This window comes from Dipteris shenzhenensis, unplaced genomic scaffold (genome assembly GCF_047967505.1).
Source record: "Dipteris shenzhenensis isolate YYH24624 ecotype China unplaced genomic scaffold, Dip_SZ_1.0 scaf0090, whole genome shotgun sequence".
NCBI lineage: Eukaryota > Viridiplantae > Streptophyta > Polypodiopsida > Gleicheniales > Dipteridaceae > Dipteris > Dipteris shenzhenensis.
Window position 1 is genome coordinate 142,760 of NW_028239397.1, and position 20,086 is coordinate 162,845.

Below are 20,086 nucleotides of genomic sequence, written 5' to 3' on the forward strand. Positions count from 1 at the left end.
ATATAGAAAATGTATATGAAGGGGCCAAGGGAAGGACTGTATATGATCCTTTCAACAATATTTTTGTGGAGCTGCAACAATTACAGAGAAGAATGGTGGAGTTTTATAACATTACACTTGAGGAATGTAAAGGAGTTTTAAAGTTTGTTGTTAAACTTGACAAATGTGAAATTGTAAAAGAGAAGAAGATAGAAAGAGTGACTATTACCTTGATGAATCGGGCACTTGATCATCCATCAATCACAAGGACTAGTTCGAAGTACTTTAGCGTCCAATCAGAAAAACATGTATGGTGGTTGGGATCATTTGAGGTATGTATTTTTTTATTTTCGTGTTAGCATTTCTTGAATATATATATACATTTTAATGAACTTCTACCATATCATTCTATTGAAATGGCAGGTGAAGACAGAGGACCATGAAACACTTAACTGGGTTTTTCATCAGACAGATATACCATCAACTATAAGGAGTCAAATTTTGGGGGGACATCTTCATGTTCCAGGCAAAGGTGATTTCCAAGTAGAATGGCATATGGCCGGTGATCTTAAGACATTGAAGTGTATGTACAATATCAGTAAGGGGGGTAACTCCAAATCTCCTTGCTTGTATTGTAAACAACCAGCCCATGTCTTGGATTTCAAATGGTGGAGAAAAGCACCCAATAGGGACAAGGAAGATCCAAATTTTAATGCAGTTCTTGATATTCCATTATGCAATGTTCACATTTGCACATTGCATGCATTGTGTAGAATTATTGAGAAACTTGTTTTTCTGTATATTGGATTTGCATGGAAACTTCGGCCTGAGGTGAAAAGAAAAGAGGCAGTAAAATCATTGGAAGCAGTATTATCAGATATTGGACTACATGGTGGAGATGTTCATATAACAAAAGATCTTAAGAAATCTACAAATGGTAAGGAAGTACCTATCAAGCCATCAATTGGTGGAGTAAAAGCACGAAGGTTTTTGTCACGTCCACAAAATATAACAAGAAACCAGGGTAGACAATCACAATATATATCTAGAGTAAAATACAATGTGTGGAAGCGAGTCCACAATGCAGTAAAAGATCACATTAGGAAAATTCTGGACTCAAAAGAGGGCTGTTTCAATAATAATAAAATAATAGACACAAAGAATGAGTCACATGAAATCCTGGCAACGATATTCACTGGTGGTGGGGCCTCTGTACAAAGCCACCTAAAATGTGGAGAAGAAGGTGTCTTCAAGAAATAATAAAAAAGCCATCACCGCGTCTTAAAATATGTTAAACCGGTTTTCTTGTCAGCACCTAACACAATAAAAGAATGTTTTCCACATTCCTATGTTAAGACGTGGAGCATTAAAAAATTCTTTCCACCACCCCTAGAACTACTGATTTTGAATGCTTGGAATAGATAGATACCCAATCTCCTGGTTATTCCCTCATCTTGGTTTCACTTTTGAAACTCGCAACATCTTTGGCGCCCAAAAGGACACACCATCCCTCATTTCTTGTTCCCTCCTTGATCCACTAAAGTGGTTAGCTCAGTCATCAACTTTCTGCTGCGTCTTCTTTCTCATACGTCCGCTAATATCTCATGGCAAGTGAAAGTGGACGCAAACGAGCAAGGAGTAGTATCTCATCTGTTGTGTTGTATAACATAAAAGACGAGAACGAAGATTGGATTCCCCAAGTATACAGGAAGTACTCTTGGGTCACTATGCAGCCAGGAAGCCGTGGCCAATACCGAGTGAAGGGAAAGGCATCTGAAGACTTGGCCAAACATTGGAAAGGAAGGATCCTTGACTTCAAGATGGCACTAGGAGGGAAAACTGTCAAAGAAGTGTTGATCCACCAGCATGTATTCATGCAAAAAGAGATCAATGTGGGACCATTGGAAGGACTTCCAAGACACAGACCACATTGTAAGTGCTTGTGTTTTGTATTCCAATGTTGCAAATGAGGTGAATGATATACATTTTTCTATCTTGCACAGATTTGTACCCATCCAATCTCCAGGAGTGGGAGCCTGCACAATGCTTAACGGGATTCTTGAATGTCGTACATGGTGAGGTGGGGGAACTTCAATATGAAGGCCGTGCACCAAGTGATCTTGCGAGAAGTAGAACATATTTCTATGACTCATTTTATACGTTGCCCACACAATCTAGCCAACATGGAAAGTTGGAACGTATTCCTTTGCCTGCACTTGATAGTCCTAAGTGGCCATTGCTTGATACAGAAGTGATAGAGTCCTATAGGACCAAAATGTATAATGATATTAAATGTGCTATGAAGCCTAGCATTGGAGCAAGAAATGTCCACTTAAGTTTGTTTGTTCCAATTGCATGCTTTGTTCATTTATTTTCTGATTGTAAACAATTGAGAAAAACTAGAACAACTTTTATGTGCAAAGATATAGATGAAGCCTGGCTTGATCATTTTTTTGACAAAGGTTGGAGAGTGAAATCATCAAAGGGAGATGATTTGATCGAATGTCGATTGAACACCTTCGACATTGCATTTCGGTGAGCATTATAACATTCAAATGTCTTTTTGTGAAACAAATACGAAGCTTATTTGATTTTACTTGAGAAATTATCCTAATGATATTTTGGAATCAGATACTATATTGCCAGGCAACATCTGTGCATGTCATTTACTTATAGAAGGTGGCGATGGATCAACAACAACTGGGAAAGCATGGACCAAGATACAAGAGATGGCAGCCACTCTTGCTTGATAGAAATAGTTTTGATTCGACAGAGTCACCCATCATTGACATTGGAAGTGGAAGAGAATTGGACTCTCGAATATGTTAGGAAGGAATTAGAAGTAGCTATTCAAAATCCTCCAGATCAATTTTGTTTCAAGCTAGATGGTCGGAAGGTTAGCAGAAGAAGAGAGCATCAGATCATTTGTAAAGATGTTGCAGCCCCACATGAATTGGAGGCACTTGAAGATATATATGAAGTGACCATGTATATGTAAATGGTGACAATGAATTTTCCATATGCAATATACTAATCTATTTAAAACATTGCTTTTGTAGTGCTTTATTGTTTAAAACAATGTATTGAAGGCAAAAATATACACAATTGAATTTTTATATACACATAAAAGGCCTAAAGTAAGAAAACAAGAAGTGAACGAACGCAGTGGCAAATTTGATCCTCTGATTTTGAAATAAAAAGTGCATTTACAATGGATGTTCGCTCTCCAATAACACTAAGTATGTGTTAAAAAATGTAAATGTACATGGGTTGTTGCATTTTTACAAATAGCATGTTACAAAGCAGTACATTGTTGGAAGAAGAAATCCAACAAATTCATTCATAAGGAAGAAACTATGTATCACTGAACCCATATGCCTGGGCTTCAGGATGGAGCCAAGGCTCTTCTCCCAGGTATGGAGCCCATCTAAGCGGCTCCGGGGGGCCTATCCCCCCTCGTGGGTTTGGCGGGATGAAGTCCACCGGGCCGTCCGGAGGCATTCCTTCCGCAATCTCGATCAACTTCGCTATCGTCTCCTCCCTGAACGTTTGGACGTCCAGGTCCACGTAACGAGACAGTGATGGAAACTGCCATCACAATTCATGAAGGCATAAGATCAACATGACAATACACAAGAAAATAAACCGTGAGTACGCATGCATATGGGAGCTGAAAAATACTTACATCCTCAGAAGGAAGCTGAAAAATGCTCCGAAGGAGCAATAGCGCGTTGAGGGCCACCCTCCACCCACAGCTATGACCATCATCCTGTTTGGGCACAGTCACCCTTCGGATGGTCATTCGCTCCAGGGTGTCGGTGTCCATGCTGAGGCTCTCATACGCGGCCATTAGTTTACGCACGCTACTGTAAACAAAAGAAAACAAAGACCAATCACTATCCTGATCAATCCGGACTTCTAATTTAAACAATAATATGTGACGTAATGATTTGAACTCACAGCAAAACATTTCCATGGACCCCAGATGTCGAATTAGCAAGGTACACAACGTTCTCTTGCACGTCCACAAGAATAAGGCTCCAATGGGAACTGCATCACATCCAAAATGATTCATATTAGATTCAAGAAACGCATTGTGGTTAACTGTGAAGCGAGAGCATGTGCCAAAGGAAGCACTATATAACTTGTGAGTGGTAATTCGTATAAACATCATGCAAGAGACAAACTCACTTTTCGTGATATGCCAAAAAAATAACTCGAGCGTCGTCCAGCTGCACCTCCCGAAACCAGTTCAACACATCCAGGTAGGGAACTGAATCCACTACCAGAAGTGTTGAAACCAGCGAGTCAATCTGGTATACTTGATGCTGTACATCCGCGGGCAGTTGCGATATAACAAAACTTCACAAGACGACAGATCAAGAGTTCGGGTTTATTAACTTTGAAGAGCCAAGAATGGAAAATTGTGGGAGGATAGAGAAAAGAGTATACCTTAAGACACATCGAAGCACTTTGTCGTTCACTTCTGTTCTAGGGTCAAACAAGATGTTTATTTCCTCGGCATGAATTGGGAAATAACATCTTTGGCCTCTAATATTATACGGCACATAGAACTCCGGCAGTAAAAACTGAAGCGCCTCCCTGTTCATTTCATGGAGTGCACGAACATTCTCTCTTTTGATTTGCAATGCAAGCATTGCAGCATTGTGCTCCCTATGAGCGGCTGCCTGAATATTCGCCCGGGTCTCGTGCTCATGCTCTGCAGCACCCTCCGTCACCTCTTGAATTCTAATTTTCTGAACTGGCCGCACGTCCAAAATCTGCACCATTCGTGCATCTGTAAATGTGACTGGAGTAAGTAGCTTATCGTATCTGAAACGCAGGGCGGCGAGGCTGAAAAAGTCCTTGTTCATGACAGTGACCCTGTGTGCATGGGCCGCAAGAACATAACTGTCCAAAAAGAATTCAATCAACCAGTCCTCTGCCGCCTCCTGCAAGCAAAACAAGGCCGAAGCCTTCCACCTGAACAAAATTCCATTCCTCTCCGCAATCCTCCTGACAAGCCTTTGGAAGGGCAACCTTGGAATAGCTGCAGTTGGGTGCTTCATGAATCGTTTGATTTCTCGCAGGACCGAAGAGTGCTCAGCAAAACGCCTTTCTCTAGGCTGCACTTTGGACAATCGGGAAGGACTGCCTTGTTTCCTCGATCTTGAGGCCTTAAGACTCACCATCCTCTTTCCACTAGAAGAGGGACCTGCACTGTCCTTCGGTCTCGCAGTTTGCCTTACACGAGCCATCTGAAAATGCAAACAGGAGCAGAAAACTTAGCAATTCCTTGGTACACTATTAACAATTCACCATAACGCGATAGAGGGTGGCAAAGAAAACAATATGCACTTTCTCGCGTTATGATGAATCGATTGACAACAATGAGAGGTAACTATCAAGCATACTCCGAACATTGCTCTTGCGTAATGCTGAATTGATTCACGATAACGCGGGACGAAGGCATAGTCGAACCAAAACAATCTTCCTCGCGTTGTAGTGAATCGTTTCGCTACAACACATAACACAATGATTCACCATAACACATGGAGACGTATTAAGGTTCTAAACATTAGTCGTGTGCTTTCAGGTGAATCGAATCCCCATGATGCAAGATTGAATGGAAGAGGGCAAAACGTCGCAGAAAACACAAAACATTCAAGTACAATAGAAAGCATTCACTATAATGCGAGATGAAGTGCCACTGAAAGCACAATCATCCTCCTCGCATTATGGTGAATCGCTTGACACCAATGCGAGGTGGCCATCAAGCATTCTCTGACCTTTGCTCTTGCGTTTTAGTGAATTGATTCACGATAACGCGGGACGAAGGGGAAGACAAAACAAGAAAAACCTCCTCGCGTTGTAGTGAATCGTTTCGCTACAACACATAACACAATGATTCACCATAACACATGGAGACGTCTTGACGTTCTTATCATTTGTCGTGTGCTTTCACGTGAATCGAATCACCATGATGCAGGATTGAATGGAAGAGGGCAAAAAAGCGAAGAAAACACAAAACATTCAAGTACTATAGAAAGCATTCACTATAACGCGAGATGAAGGGCCACTGAAAAGCCAATCATCCTCCTCGCATTATCATGAATCGCTATACATCAATGCGCGGTGGCTATGAAGCATCCTTCGACGTTTGCTCTTGCGTTATAGTGAATTGATTCACGATAACGCGGGACGAAGGGATAGTCAAACCACAACAATCCTCCTCGCGTTGTAGTGACTCGTTTCGCTACAACACATAACACAATGATTCACAATAACACATGGAGACGTATTGAGGTTCCAATCATTAGTCGTGTGCTTTCAGGTTAATCGGATCCCCATGATGCAAGATTGAATGGAAGAGGGCAAGAAGTCGCCGAAAACACAAAACATTCAGGTACTATAGAAAGCATTCACTACAACGCGAGATGAAGGGCCACTAAAAGCACAATCATCGTCCTCGCATTATGGTGAATCGCTTGACACCAATGCGAGGTGTTTATCAAGCATACTTCGATCTTTGCTCTTGCGTTATAGTGAAACGATTCACCATAACGCGGGACCAAGGGGTAGTCAATCCAAAACAATCCTCCTCGCGTTCTAGTGAATCGTTTCGCAACAACGCGAGGAGGATTACCGTGAATATTTTACCATTTCATCTTGCATTTTTTTTTTTGGATTCACCATAACACACGGATCCGTTTTGAGATTCTAATGGACCGTCGTCCGCGTTAAGGTGAATCGAATCACGACGATGCAAGAATCTAATGGCAGGGGGCAAATAGTCGTAGAAGACACTAAACAGTCAAGGAATATACAAAGAACTCTCAAAATAATAAAGTTAGATTGAGAAACTCACGTTTCATTCGAGGGAAAGGCTGGAGATTGTCGGGTAGGAGGTTGAATGTCGGGTCAGTACGGTGGGGGTAGTCGGAAGCAGGAGGGAGGCAAGCAGGAGGACGGAGAAGGCGAAATCGAAGACGGGACGAAAAGGTGGCGAAATCGATTATAGGACGGAAAGGTGGCGTAATTATCGTCTTTGATTAGTCTTTAAAGCGTGCACACGTGTGACGTGCATTACGTGCTGCCACGTGGCATTCATTGAATGGGTGAAAAGGCGGTGCTTACGTGTCTCGTAACATTTATACCGCTTTTAATAGCCTCTCTTGGATTCCCATCATTTACCTCGACACCAACGGCATTTATCCATCATCCTCCTCCAACGACCATCTCATCCAACCTCCTTCATCTATCGTCCTCCCTCAGCGTCGTATACCAAACGACGCAGTGAAACCTTCATCCATCGTCCTCCCTCCAACTTCCTTCATTCCCCTCAAGGATATCGACAGCATCCTTCATCTCCATCTCCTGCGACCAACGTCGAATCGTTCTCCAGGTATTTTTATCTCTCTTGTGCTTCTTTATCCTTCTCTTATTTCGTTCTCTTCGTTTTTCATGCAAGAAACGTTACGGTGAATTAAGTAGCCACAATGCGCGGTTGTCAATTATAATTCGTTTGGCACCTCCTCTCCAAGTATGGGTACATCGGACGTTTTTTTTTTGTAATTCACCATAACCTGAGAGGTGGCTCGAAAGGATTCCAAATTCCTCATATAGTGGTGAATCTATTCACCATAACGCGATGGAAGGTCCCCTAGGTAGCACAATATGACTCCTCGCGTTATGGGGAATCGATTCGCCATAACGCGATTGAAGGTCCAATAGGAAGCACAATATTCTTCCTCGCGTAGTGGGGCATCGGTTCACAATACCGCGATGGAAGGTCCCTTGTGGAGCACAATTTGCCTCCTCGCGTAATGGTGAATCGATTCACTATAACGCGAGGAGGCATGTTGTGGCACCTAAGGGACCTTCAATCGCGTTATGATGGATCGCTTCACTATAACGCGAAAAGGCATACTTTGCCTCATATGGGACGTTAAATCGCGTTATGGTGAATCGATTCACTATAACGCGATTGAGAGTCCCATAGGAGGATAAATATGCCACCTCGCGTTATAGTGAATCGATTCACCATAACGCGATTTAACGTCCCATATGAGGCAAAGTATGCCTTTTCGCGTTATAGTGAAGCGATTCATCATAACGTGATTGAAGGTCCCTTAGGTGCCACAACATGCCTCCTCGCGTTATCGTGAATCGATTGCCTCTTTGCGTAATGTTCAATCAATTTATTATACAGGGATTTCGTGTTTAAGACCGTCTCTTGATTCAACCCCTTATCTTTTTATTTCCATGTCTTTTGATGGCCCTTGAATTAGCCATGGCTCGAGTTCAGGTGGAGTTTGATGTGGACGAAAAGATTAAAGAGACACCTGCATCTCTTTTGTATGACTTCCTGTACAAGTGTGGTCATCATGCTTTGCACCCATCCATTTCGATTATGTTCAATTGCGATCTTTCTTTGGAGGAGACACTTTCCTGCCATCCTGGATACTTTGAAGAGGCGAGGCAAGAGTTTGATGACCTCACTCATGAAGATACAGTGATGATCGATGGGAAGAATTACATTCACTTCAATCTCAAGGTGTCTCCGGAGAAGAAGCAGCGGTTAAACAGGGATTGGCACAAGGTGCCATCCGATAAGAAGAGAGCGGGAGAATTCCAGCTCACCAAAGAAAATGCCGCTTGATGGAGTACTATGCTGCCTTCCTGTGCTTCTTGCACATGAATGTGCAATTTACAGACGAAGAATCTACAGAGCCGCAAGCCACAAATGAATGTGAAGACACCGTTTCTCGTGAGGCTGGTCCCACCAATGAAGAAGGTGCTGAAGAGGACACTCCTCATGTTATTGAGGAGTTTAATGATGAAGAAGAGAGAAAACTCAGTGCCGAGGTTGACATCGAGGCACTGAGAGGACAAACCACTGAAGTTGGTCATCCTGCAATTGAAGCAGATGAGGTCTCCCCCCTCCCAACTCCATTGCTCCCCTCCTACCAAGTAGGAGATACAGAGTATATCTTGCTGACAGATATACAGCATGTTTTTAAGTTAAGGGAGGACCACTGCATAGCGTTCATAGCCCAAAATCTTGAGGCTGACGACAATTTTGTGGATGACGATGGGATAGATAAATATTTACTAGTCGACAGCCACGTGAAGGATACGGAATTCCTGTCTACTGCTGAAACCTTAAAGATGATCTATGCTGATGCACTTAAGTACGAAGGAAAAGATGCCACGGAGGAGGAGCTGCAAGAAGCAAGGGAACGACTTAATATCACCAACATGGGGCAATTCAGGGATATGCCAAGCACGTCAGCGGAAACTGTTCCAAGTTCCAGCACCAATTTATGGCAAGACGCCCTGCTTGAAGCAGATGAGAACCAACAGGTTATTTTCTTTTTTTGTGTTTTCGTACTCCTGTTGCGGATTAGCTTTATTAACTTTGTCTTGGATTGTTTGGTGATGTTGTTACTGGGCTAATGCTCCTTTATTTTTTCAATTGGAAATATATGAAGACACGTTCCTGAAACGTGCTTCAGGCAAGCGTATGGGCGGATTGGGCCACGACTCGACGCTAGGAACGTATGTACATAGACTAAAATTTCCTCAGGTTGTAATCTTTCACGCCAGCTTCAGCAAGGACCATGCCAATTTTCCACTGATGGCAATAAAGACACTTTCGAGGTATCTGGGTGGGTCCCATGTAAGGCTGAATGCAAACAAGGCCATTTTTTTGGAGCGGCAAGCAGCTGTTCGTTTTTTTGGGGAGGGACCAGGCCTATATTCATTGAGATGTAAATATTATTTAACGTATGCTGCTTATGGCCTGTCGTGTGGAATCACAGATCCACGTCTATTGAGTGATTGCGGGAAGAAACATCTTCTTAGAACAGCAAGGCCAATGGAGCCTGCTGTACCATTAATAGAGGAAGAAGTAGATGTTGTAGAAACTTCTTCAAAAAGGCCTCACCTGGGGGACGTCTCTACTCCAGACCAAGAGACTTAGAATGTTATAGTTGTAAAAAAGTTTCTTCACATTTGTTGATACTCTTATTGAGTCCTATGAAAAACTATGAAATGTATATATATATTGAAAACATTTGTATGGGACATATATGAAAGCTCTTGTTCTTTTAAAATCTTTTGAAGTCATAAATATATTGAAATCATTTGTATGGGACATATATGAAAGCTCTTGTTCTTTTAAAATCTTTTGAAGTCATAAATATATTGAAATCATTTGTATGGGACATATATGAAATCTCTTGTTCTTTTAAAATGTTCTGAAGTTACATCATTGTTTCATAACTTGTATTTCAATGATCAATTTCCTTCCACCCTCTGCCCTGTCTTTGTCGTTGTCTTAGCCATTCAGCATTATTCTGCCTCCCCTGTGAGGAGACATATATTGATCGTCTCCGTTCAGCCTGCATCTCTCTTATTGCACATGACACAGCTGATTTAGACTGTTTGATCTTCACACGAGCCCTCACTTGAATCCGCCTGTACCACCACTGACATAGTTGCCTCATGGGATTACTTTTCTTCACTCCTCCTCCATGTTGAGTGGCCCTTTGATAGGCACAACGTGCTTGCCAATGAGATCTTTCCATGCCTTGGGTAGACCAAATCCCAAGGCTTCCACACTCCTCCGCAAAAAAGGGTCCATGTGCATGCAAAATGTGCTACAAATGCTCACCAACAACAAGCCATTTAGTATCGTACAATATATTTTGAACAACAAAACAAAACTCAAAGCTGTAGGTATTCAAGTAATAACCATGTATTGTGTCAAGTTTGTGGCACTCCATGCCTTTTCATAGCTAGTGTAGAACTCTGTCACAACTGCCTCAAATTGCTCAACATCCCCATCTTCAAACCTGGCTTTTTGCAACAAAGGTGCTAGGCGATCAAGTGCCAACCAAGCTCTGGCCTTTGCCACCCTTGCTTGTCCTGAAGAGCCTCGATTAGGTACAACTGCATGAAGCTTTCTCCACACCTCAAAATCTGTACCCAGGTGACCTCTCTGGGTATGATTAGATAAGAACTTTCTGGCTTTTGCACCTCCAAAACATGGTTTGCTAGGAACGTTTCCTGTCTTCCCCGATCTTTTCAAGTCCTTCTCAATCTTCACTTGACCACAATGCAAACCTGCATCTGAAAGCACTTGCTCTATTTTTTTAATAGTTCTTTCACTCTCTAATGTTGGTTTCATAATCCATGCAAATTTGATGTACATGTACACTAGTTTTTCAATTATTCTAACCAGTGCATGCAAAACACAAATATGAACTCTGATCAAAGGGATAGCAAGAATTGGATCCCAATTAGGATCCACTCCTGGAGCATCACGATTTGGGGCTTGACGCCTATTACTGTTTGCATTTACGTATTTCCATTCTCTCTCTTTTCCTCCTTTAGAGACACCTCGTTCGGCCATGCAATACAGGCAAGGATACTTGGCCATTGCTCCTTGGGAAATACCAAACATGCATTTCAAAGTTTTGAGATCTGCAGCCAGGTGCCATTCAACCTCATATTCCCCATATCCTTCTACATAAAGCTTTTCACCGTTCGACTGTTGCTGGATAGTGGAAGGAAGCTCTGTTTGGTTAAAGTGCCACTTTAGAATTTCATGGGTCTCTGTTGGAACCTGTTAACAAGAGGCTAGTTAAATTGTCTACAACATGTAATGAATAGCAACATAATATTACTTTGTAAAAAATGGATAGCACCTCACCTCAAATGCAGCCAGCCACCAAATCTCATTTTCGGATTGTACACTAAAGTGCCTCTCATCAGCATTACTGATACTTGCATCCAAAGCTCTATTCATTAAAGTCAAGCTAACCCTTTCCAGCTTTTGTCCTTTGATCAACTCACTCTCATCAAGTTTTAAAACAAATATCAGCCTTCCATTGCACTCATGAACACTGATGTCATAAAATTTCACCATAGCCATTTGTAATTTCCGAACATCTATAATGAAATTGTTGAACTCTGTGAGCTCTATGATTTTCTGTTCCCCGCTCTTTTTGGTCACTGTCAATGTATTAGACACGTGACAAGGCTCTCCAACAAGTTCGACCATTTCCAAGTTGAGAATATTTCGAGCTTTGTTCACGTGAAATGGTTTGGGAAAGGGAATTACTGTTTTTTTCCCAAGCTTAGAATTGAAACCTTCTTTAACTTTATTAAACAACATCCTATAAGACTTTGTGCTTATGCCAGCCATGTCACATATACCTTGTGCATCTGCAGGAGTGAATGCTTCACTCACCTTCTGTAAGGATTGCTTTGCTATGTCTGATCGAAGTCTTGCAAACTTTGGATGATGTATTGCTGACACCACGATGTCTTTTGTCAGCACTTTGCCAAATATATCAGAACCTTGCTCTTTTGGACCCACAACATCCGTGACCATCCTGAAGCAACAACGATAGTTATTTCAGTCCAAATTTCATCTAACTATACCACCCCCCACACCGAATCTCCCATCTCCAAAAAAGGAACTAAAGATGAAAATGAAAAGTGAGTGCTCACAGAAATTATGGATCCCATAATACGTGCAAGCCTTCACACGACGCTTCCATTGGCCACCTCCAACATTGAGTTCTTCCAATGGTTTGAACTGTCTCTTGCGTAATCGAGCACCCAATGGCGTGTCTTTCAAATATTGTAATTTTTTGTTGAACTTCTCGAGTTGTTTTCTAAGGTCTGCATTCTCACTCTCCAAAGTGAAATTATTGATTTCTCGAACTGCTACCATTTCATTCTTCTCCTCAATAGTGACCTGCATCTTCCGAATAGTCTGCTGCAAATGATCTATCTCTTTTTGTAACCCAGAACAAACTCTTGCTTTGTCTTCATATGAAGCTTGCAAAGCTGTTGTGATTGATGCCAAGTAAAAATTTGCACCTTCAAGCATTTTTATTCTGGCATCTCTATCAATCAACTGTCTTTCAAAGTTACATTGAATGACACTTTGACATTGGTCAAGCAATCGTTTGCAATATCCAAGCAATCCATTTTCACCCTCACACACGAACTTGAAGAAACTTGTCAACCCAAAGAATGATGGAGATTGAGAGGAGGTTGGATCTGGTGGGTAGATACTACCATCCAACCATAGGTCCACATTTTTCTTTCCTTCGTTTCGAAGCTCGATAATGTGGGCTTGGTATGCTGGCCTAGACCAATTTCTCTTACAGCAGGGAGCATAATCGGCTTCTACTTGAAAGTGGACGTCCACCTTTTTCTTTTTTGGTTTCACAGGTTGCATTGCATTGTTCTGTACTTTAACAATACCAAAAAGCATCATGAACTCACACGTTAACCAAAACAAACCAAAGACAGTACACTTATCTCCCGTGAAGAAGATTGCTTCATTAAAACCAAAAGACAACATCACTAACTAATACCTCCTTATCCATGAAACAAACTTGTTGGTATCCTGGATGCACTAAAAGGTACACAATACTTGTAAGCACAATCCTCACTTGAAAAGGGTAATAAATGGGATTGTTGTTCATGCACAAGCAGGTATGGCGCATGAACAACAAATTCTTTTCCATCCTTTTTCAACACCCGCCGCCTCAGTTGCTCCTCAAACCTTGATGTATGCTGAATCAATGTTCCATTGAATGTGCCACGAACCTGGAGGCAGGCAGGCACTCATGAGATGGAGAGGAAGATTCAGGCGTGGGAAAGACGCGGGAGGTTATGAGCTTCCAAAATGGAAGGAATGTGAATGAGAAGAAGAGAAAATCAAAAACTTCCCGCTCAAAACAATTCGGATTTGGAGTGGTTGTGGAGTAGGGAAGAAAATGAGGGAAACAATGCAAGATGATGGGTTGCAGGGACGAAGTTTGGTTGGTGAGGTTGGCTTGGTTTCATTCAAAAGTGTAATGAAGAAAGATAATGGAGCCTTTTTTCAATAAAATAAGGCACCATAGTGGGAATAAAAAACTATATGTAAGAGGCATTGTTTTGAATTAAAAAACACCCCACATGTCAGTTCATGGAATAAAGAACTCAAAAATGACGCATCTTCCCTCCAATATAATATGTGGGTTTATTGGCTGGCTTTGTCCACATCACCATCCTAAGGGAGCTGTTACAAGGCCCCTTTTTGAGTCCAAAATTTCCCTAATGTCAGGCAGATGGGATGGCACGAGATGTGAAGGCTGAGGTGTGAAGATCGTTGGATAAGCTATTTGTTTATTGTGACAAAGTTTCATGGAACAAAAATGATCAACAGGCATTTGAGGAAGAGGTTAAGAATTTCGGAAAGGCAATGAAAGAAGCATGGACAGCCCACAACATTACCCATTACATGGTGACAACACTAACTTCACCCCAATTTTTCAATTTGCAGAACAAAATTATTTAAATTTTCAGTGTATTTTAATGCCACACTCTTTCTGTGTCAAAACAGCACATTATCTACAACCATCTTCCATTCTTTGTAAAAAAGTACGGATGCCCTGCAATCTGGTCGACACAAGGCATGGAAAAATCACACTACATGGCCCGTAATGCTTTCTTTAGACATACACAACATTTTGGAGGAAAACAAAGAGGCAACAGCTTAAAGGAAGTGTTTCAATGGTTTTATCGAGGCATACTTCAAAAGATCCAAACAAAGAGAAAGGTCAAAGCATCTCAAGTCAGGATAGCCTTTCAAGTAGCTCAGAAGCAGAGAAGACAGATAATTTTAGAGAGTTCAAATGCAGCAGAGAGACATGCTGAATGGAGAAAAACAAAGGTCTTTGTAAATCACAAATGGGTGGATAGAATACAAGTGTAAATATTGTGTATCCCATAATCTCAGAATTGAAAACACTTCTAAGTTTTTGATGAATAGAAATACAAAATGTGTATTTGCAATTTCTTTGGTGGTGGACGTAAAACATACAACACTCAGATAAATTAAAGAATTTTATTTCTAAACTATATAATCTCATAATTCATCAACGGCATGTGAGTGTCAGTGTAGTTACTATCGATATAATCGAAACTTAATAAATTTTTGCGTTCATTTATACAAGATCATACCAGACATCAAAGACTTTGCACAAAGCAGTTCAACTTCAACGTAATGTTTGCACTATATTTGATGACTAATACATATTACTCCCATGGCCTGCCAATCGGAACTCTCTTTTTGATCTTCAATGGACTCTTTTTCTTCCTTGTTGGCTTCATGTCAGATGTCTGTTTATCAATGATGGCCTCTGGTGCTTGTCTGGGAGGGGTATCCTTGTTTTCAGCTACATCCACGTGTTTTTCTTCCTGGATTGTGTCGCCCGATGCAATCATGGGTGGCTCTCGAAACCTTATGAGCTTGTGTTTTCCATAGCCCTCCAGACATTTGGGATCATTAACACCGCATGCCAATGCATACGACGTGTAAGACAAAAAGTAAGAGGCCCTAGAGGCCTGCTTATTTACATAATCCCCAAATATATCTATGGCAGATAATCTCTCTATCAAAATGATCTTTTCCTTTTGCCATGAAAGTTCATGTCCACCTAAAACCCTAGACAAACATTTAAAGAAATACACAATGGCTTCTCCATTGTTGCTCAACTGCCTGTGGTAAATCAAAATCTTAGCACTGGCTAGATCATGAATGTAATGAGCCACGCTCGACAGTTTGCCAAACCTAGCCTGCCTGCTTCCACTTGATCTCTGGAGGAATGTGTCATCTTCAATTTGTAGCTGCCACATATCAAAAGATTGGAGTGAGACATGATACACAACCCACAAAACAATTGAACACAAGATAAAGTAATCGATTTGAAGTTATAAGATCATACTTTCTCATTTTCATCCGCAACTAGGAGTTCATCTTTCCAAAGATTAACTCCTCTCCCCTCTAGTCCAGCCTCTTCTTTAAGCTTTCCCCTGTATACGGCTGAGAGATTCATAGCTTGCTGTGTGCGCTAGAAGGCAAATTCATCTGGTTCTTGGAACTGTTCAGCCTCTTTGAAACACATAGCAAGGGCTTCGGCAGGATCAAATGTTGTTTCCAAAGCCAGGAGTGAGTGGTCATCCTCTATGCCAACCTCCTTGTCAAGCCTGGAAGCCTGGGCAATGAGGGAAATGGCATAGTCCTCCCTCAAATTGAACATACATTCTATATCATGCAGAAAAATATAATCTTTTCCACCAATCAAGACACCTGGAAGCATGGGCACTGCATAGTTGCTGCTCTCAACATCAAAATCTTCAACAGGTTGTGCTGCTCTAAGAGTTTCATTCCTCAGTTGAACAAGGTCAAGAGCAGCCACTTGCAGCCCCTCATCCTGGAGGTTGATATCTTCTTCCTGCTCTGCCATTTCCATTGCCAGATGAACATCCTCTTTTCCTTCAGATTCAGCTGGGTCTTCTTCCTCAGCTTCCTGCCCTTGGTCTTCTAGAGAATCTTGATTATAGACAATGTACATTAAGAATGCCAGGGTTTCCTCAAGCACTCTACACTTTCTGGTGTGCAAGTTACAGTTGATTTTATATTCTTCAGGAAGGCTGTCAAATCTTCTATTTACATGATACCTCAGCCTGTCGATGGAGACAATATGATTGAGATGCACAAAATTCTTCTCCCCTTCCACAATCCTTCCTTCCTCTGTCAGTTGCTTGAAGGTATCCCAGTGTTCTGAAAGAAAATCCCTGTGCTGCTCCAGTACAAAGCCCATAGTGAATTCCCTGTTGAAAATATTATGGTAAATGTGAAAGTTCCTCTGGGCCTTGCATTTGTGGAGAAACTCAAAAAGGAGTAAATCTGGAAATTTGTCTTCTTCCTGTTCTTTCTGTTTTGGAAGGGAAGACTCAGGTTTCTGTCCCAGTCCCCTCCTCTTGCCTGAAACAAAATTTATAAATGATGAAGTCTTTTTGCTAAAATGCAATCAGGGAATGTATTTGATATCACCTGACAAATCACCTCATGAGCACTCATGACTCACCTGGTGATTGCTGAGGTCTTATTATAGAAGCAGAAAAGTCCAGCTTCCTCTTGAAAGGAGGGGCCTGAGAGTCAACTGTTTCAAACAAAGAACCTTTCTCATCATCATGGAAGAACTCAAGAGGGTAAGAAAATGTAAAACAATGATGAAAAAATGAAGAACTAAGGGGAGACAAGAATTTGCAGGAAAACGCGATCTGGATACGTTTGAAAAATGTAAAGCACCCTCTTCGCGTTTTGTTGCAAATTTCTCTTGATATTCATATCCAGCCAAATGCTAGGACAATTAAACATATCTCTCAACATATAGATCTTTTGAGACAATCAAAACATCAGGGAAGAAATCTCAGGGCTATTAAAAGTGAAATATTGAGAAGAAAGTGAAATCTAAGCTGAACAAAACAATTTGCAGGAAAACGCGATGTGGGGAGGTTTGAGAAATGTAAAGCACCCTCCTCGCATTTTGCTGCAAATTCTTCATTTCTGATGTTATTCATCTCAGAATCTCCTGGATAGTTGGATGTGATATGCAGAGGGGCAGGATGAGCTAACTGTTGCTTTTAATGAGGATCTTGTGGAGGAAAGGATTTTGCAAAAAATTTTGAGATAAGTAAACTTGAGACATGCAAAATTGGAGGTGAGATTCATACCCATCTCAAACCAAGTCCTAGTGTGATCTGAAAGATTTCTGGGCAAAGGCACTTGGACATGTAACAAGAAGATTTGAGATAAATGAAAATATTGATAAGAATGTGTCGGGGTAAAAAATTTGCAACAAAATGCGATATGGGTTGATTTGAGATTAGTAAACTGCTCTCCTCGCATATTGTTGCAAACATACAGGATGTGCTTTGAGATAATTGGATAGTAAGACTTGGACATATGAAAAGAAATGTTGGATATGACACATGGTGGATGGGAATCACATAGATATCTGAACATCAAGAATCCTATGAATGGAAGAAATATTTATCAGAAATAACTGAAATGAATTCAGAGCTCTTACCTTTCTTTTCCTTTTCCATGCTATTGGAGTTGAACTGGTGAAGCTCCTGCTGTCTGCCAAACTTGAGCTCCAAACTTGTAAGTATTCTGAAGGCAGGTTGCTATCTGGATGCAGTGTGTTGGGTAGTGAGTGATGAGAGAGGGAAGGGAAAGGATGATGGGAGTGTGCTCAGAGGTATGAAAGATTGAGAGGAAGAGGAAGGAAGAGTCATTATGGACATCATAATGAAATCATGCTTGGCACAAGTTCCAAAGCAGGAAGTGTCCCATCCACATGTGCGAAAAAACGACTCCATTTCACACGTGTGGGATTAAGGAGCTGCCTTGATGGGATTATGTACTGATCTTTCCTTCCTGTTAATGCTCTTCTGCCTCTGTCCTCCCATCCCAACTGTCTTGCCTCCCTAAAATTTCAACCATAGCATCATCAGCGTCCTCAGCAGCACAGCAAACTCACAGCATCCTCATCATTCCCAGAACAAGTTGCCCATAAGCAGCAAAGCACACCCACAGAGAGGTTCCAGGTCAGTAACACTCTCTTCATCCTTATCTTCCTACTGAATACTTTTCATCACAAACACTTGGAATCCTTAGCAATGTATGCAATCCTTAGCTTTCTCCATTATGTGTCATAAGAAGGAAATCTGCAAGATGCATTGATTGTCAAAAATTTTTTTATGGGGTTCCCTTCCAGTCTGTGAACTCCTCTTGCCTTCCATAGACCACATCCATCCTGAATGTAGTTGCAACCAAAGTGAAATGACTAAAAGTATTATCTAGCATGCTGCCTAAGGAATTTGCCAGAAAACGCGAGGAGATGGTTTTAGGAATCTCAAACAACTGAAATCGCGTTTTGTAGCAAAATCTTAAATCCTCCTTCAACAATACATACCATTGTGATCTGTTGCCTTTTTATGTTGTTCTCTCCTTTCATGAACTCTATCCAATGTGCATTGAGCTTAAGAGGCAGAGAAATCGCTGTTGGGATGCACTAGACTGTTATTTCCGTGATTTGCAGAAAAACGCGAGGGTGAGGTTTTAGGATTTTCAAACTGCCGATATCGCGTTTTGTTGCAAATTCCGAAATGTTGCTTCATATTACTTTGGCATTGTCCTTTTGTGACATTTCATGTTCTTTGTGGCTGTTGTTCAGATTTCAGAGTGATGGCAAGAACCAAGTCCACTGCAAGGATTCCTGGCAAAGGACCAGGGCTTGCAGCAACAGCAGCTAGGGCAGGTTCCAGGAGCTTGAGTGTGCCTGTGGAGGGAAGAGGTGCACATGTTAGAAAGGGGAAGCCAATGAGCCTTCTCCAGCAAAAGTCCAAGAGATTGAAGCATGGTGCAGGTGTGCTTAGGGAGATCAGGAAGCAACAGAAAGCTGTTGGCTTTGCAATCCCCAAGGCACCTTTTCAGAGGCTCGTGAGGAGCATATGTGATGGTTGGCACATTGGTTTCAGGTGGAACAGGACTGCCATTCTTTGCTTACAGGAATTGGCAGAGGATTTCTTGGAGAAATATTTTGAAGATGCCATGCTTGTAGCAGCTCATGCTCACAGGGTTACTCTTATGGTCAAGGACTTCAACACATTGTCCAGAGTGAGATGGAGGTATGACAAGTTGGTCCATCCTGTGGAATGGCAGGACTTCAGGATGAGAGACATATTATTAATTCCACCTACAAGAAAATCTAAGGTAGATGAGGTAAAGGTTGTTGAGGTAACCCATTCAAAGAACACCAGAGGGAAAGCTGCTTATGAGGAGTCACTGAAGCAACAGAAAGCAGATTCTAAATCTGTTATAGATCTGGAGACTGCACAGATGGAGCTGCAGATACAGAGAAAGTTGCAGGAGCTGGGCCCTGACATAGTAGTCCATATTGAGGATGAAGTCTCAGTTAATAATTTCCACTTGACAAAACAATGCTTAGCAGCATTGGCTATTAAGAATGAGTATTGCTTAGATACTATCATTCTTGGCATGCTCTAGTAAGTGTCTTTTATTTTACATTTCTTTGCAAAACAATCATTCTTGTACCTTCTTTACACAATACCCTTATTATTTTTTGGTCTGATGCAGCATGATGAGAAGTTGGCTTAATCACTCTGTACAACACACAATTTATATTATTGATCCTGCCATTTCCTCCAAGTTAAGAGA

At 41.4% G+C, this 20,086-nt stretch overlaps 3 protein-coding genes and 1 pseudogene across 3 annotated transcripts; 3 read left to right on the forward strand and 1 right to left on the reverse strand.

Moving 5' to 3' along the window:
• The first annotated feature begins 71 nt into the window (after positions 1-71).
• On the forward strand, positions 72-19,791 carry LOC147879115 (uncharacterized; annotated as a pseudogene).
• LOC147879116 (uncharacterized) lies at positions 1,584-2,977 on the forward strand. Its single transcript, XM_087372313.1, has 2 exons — positions 1,584-1,789; positions 2,611-2,977. Exons 1-2 carry the CDS (start codon positions 1,584-1,586, stop codon positions 2,975-2,977), a joined length of 573 nt encoding a protein of 190 aa, XP_087228439.1.
• Positions 1,800-2,518, forward strand: LOC147879117 (uncharacterized). The gene is made up of 2 exons (XM_087372315.1): positions 1,800-1,911; positions 1,983-2,518. The coding sequence occupies exons 1-2, from the start codon at positions 1,800-1,802 to the stop codon at positions 2,516-2,518; spliced, it is 648 nt and encodes a 215-aa protein (XP_087228441.1).
• On the reverse strand, positions 3,208-5,237 carry LOC147879118 (uncharacterized). The gene is made up of 5 exons (XM_087372314.1): positions 4,432-5,237; positions 4,171-4,341; positions 3,940-4,029; positions 3,665-3,845; positions 3,208-3,567 (listed from the first exon to the last, which is right to left on the reverse strand). The coding sequence occupies exons 1-5, from the start codon at positions 5,235-5,237 to the stop codon at positions 3,334-3,336; spliced, it is 1,482 nt and encodes a 493-aa protein (XP_087228440.1). The 3' UTR covers positions 3,208-3,333.
• Positions 19,792-20,086: the final 295 nt, after the last annotated feature.

Excerpts from the sequence above, each read along its gene's own strand:
- LOC147879116 (XM_087372313.1), top strand. The coding sequence starts at position 1,584 with ATGGCAAGTGAAAGTGGACGCAAACGAGCAAGGAGTAGTATCTCATCT. Across the intron at positions 1,790-2,610 it reads CATTGGAAAGGAAGGATCCT|ATACTATATTGCCAGGCAAC; the intron begins TGACTTCAAGAT and ends TTTTGGAATCAG.
- LOC147879117 (XM_087372315.1), top strand. The coding sequence starts at position 1,800 with ATGGCACTAGGAGGGAAAACTGTCAAAGAAGTGTTGATCCACCAGCAT. Across the intron at positions 1,912-1,982 it reads TCCAAGACACAGACCACATT|ATTTGTACCCATCCAATCTC; the intron begins GTAAGTGCTTGT and ends TATCTTGCACAG.
- LOC147879118 (XM_087372314.1), bottom strand. The coding sequence starts at position 5,237 with ATGGCTCGTGTAAGGCAAACTGCGAGACCGAAGGACAGTGCAGGTCCC. Across the intron at positions 4,030-4,170 it reads TTTTTGGCATATCACGAAAA|TTCCCATTGGAGCCTTATTC; the intron begins GTGAGTTTGTCT and ends GATGTGATGCAG. Across the intron at positions 3,568-3,664 it reads TTCAGCTTCCTTCTGAGGAT|TTTCCATCACTGTCTCGTTA; the intron begins GTAAGTATTTTT and ends TTGTGATGGCAG.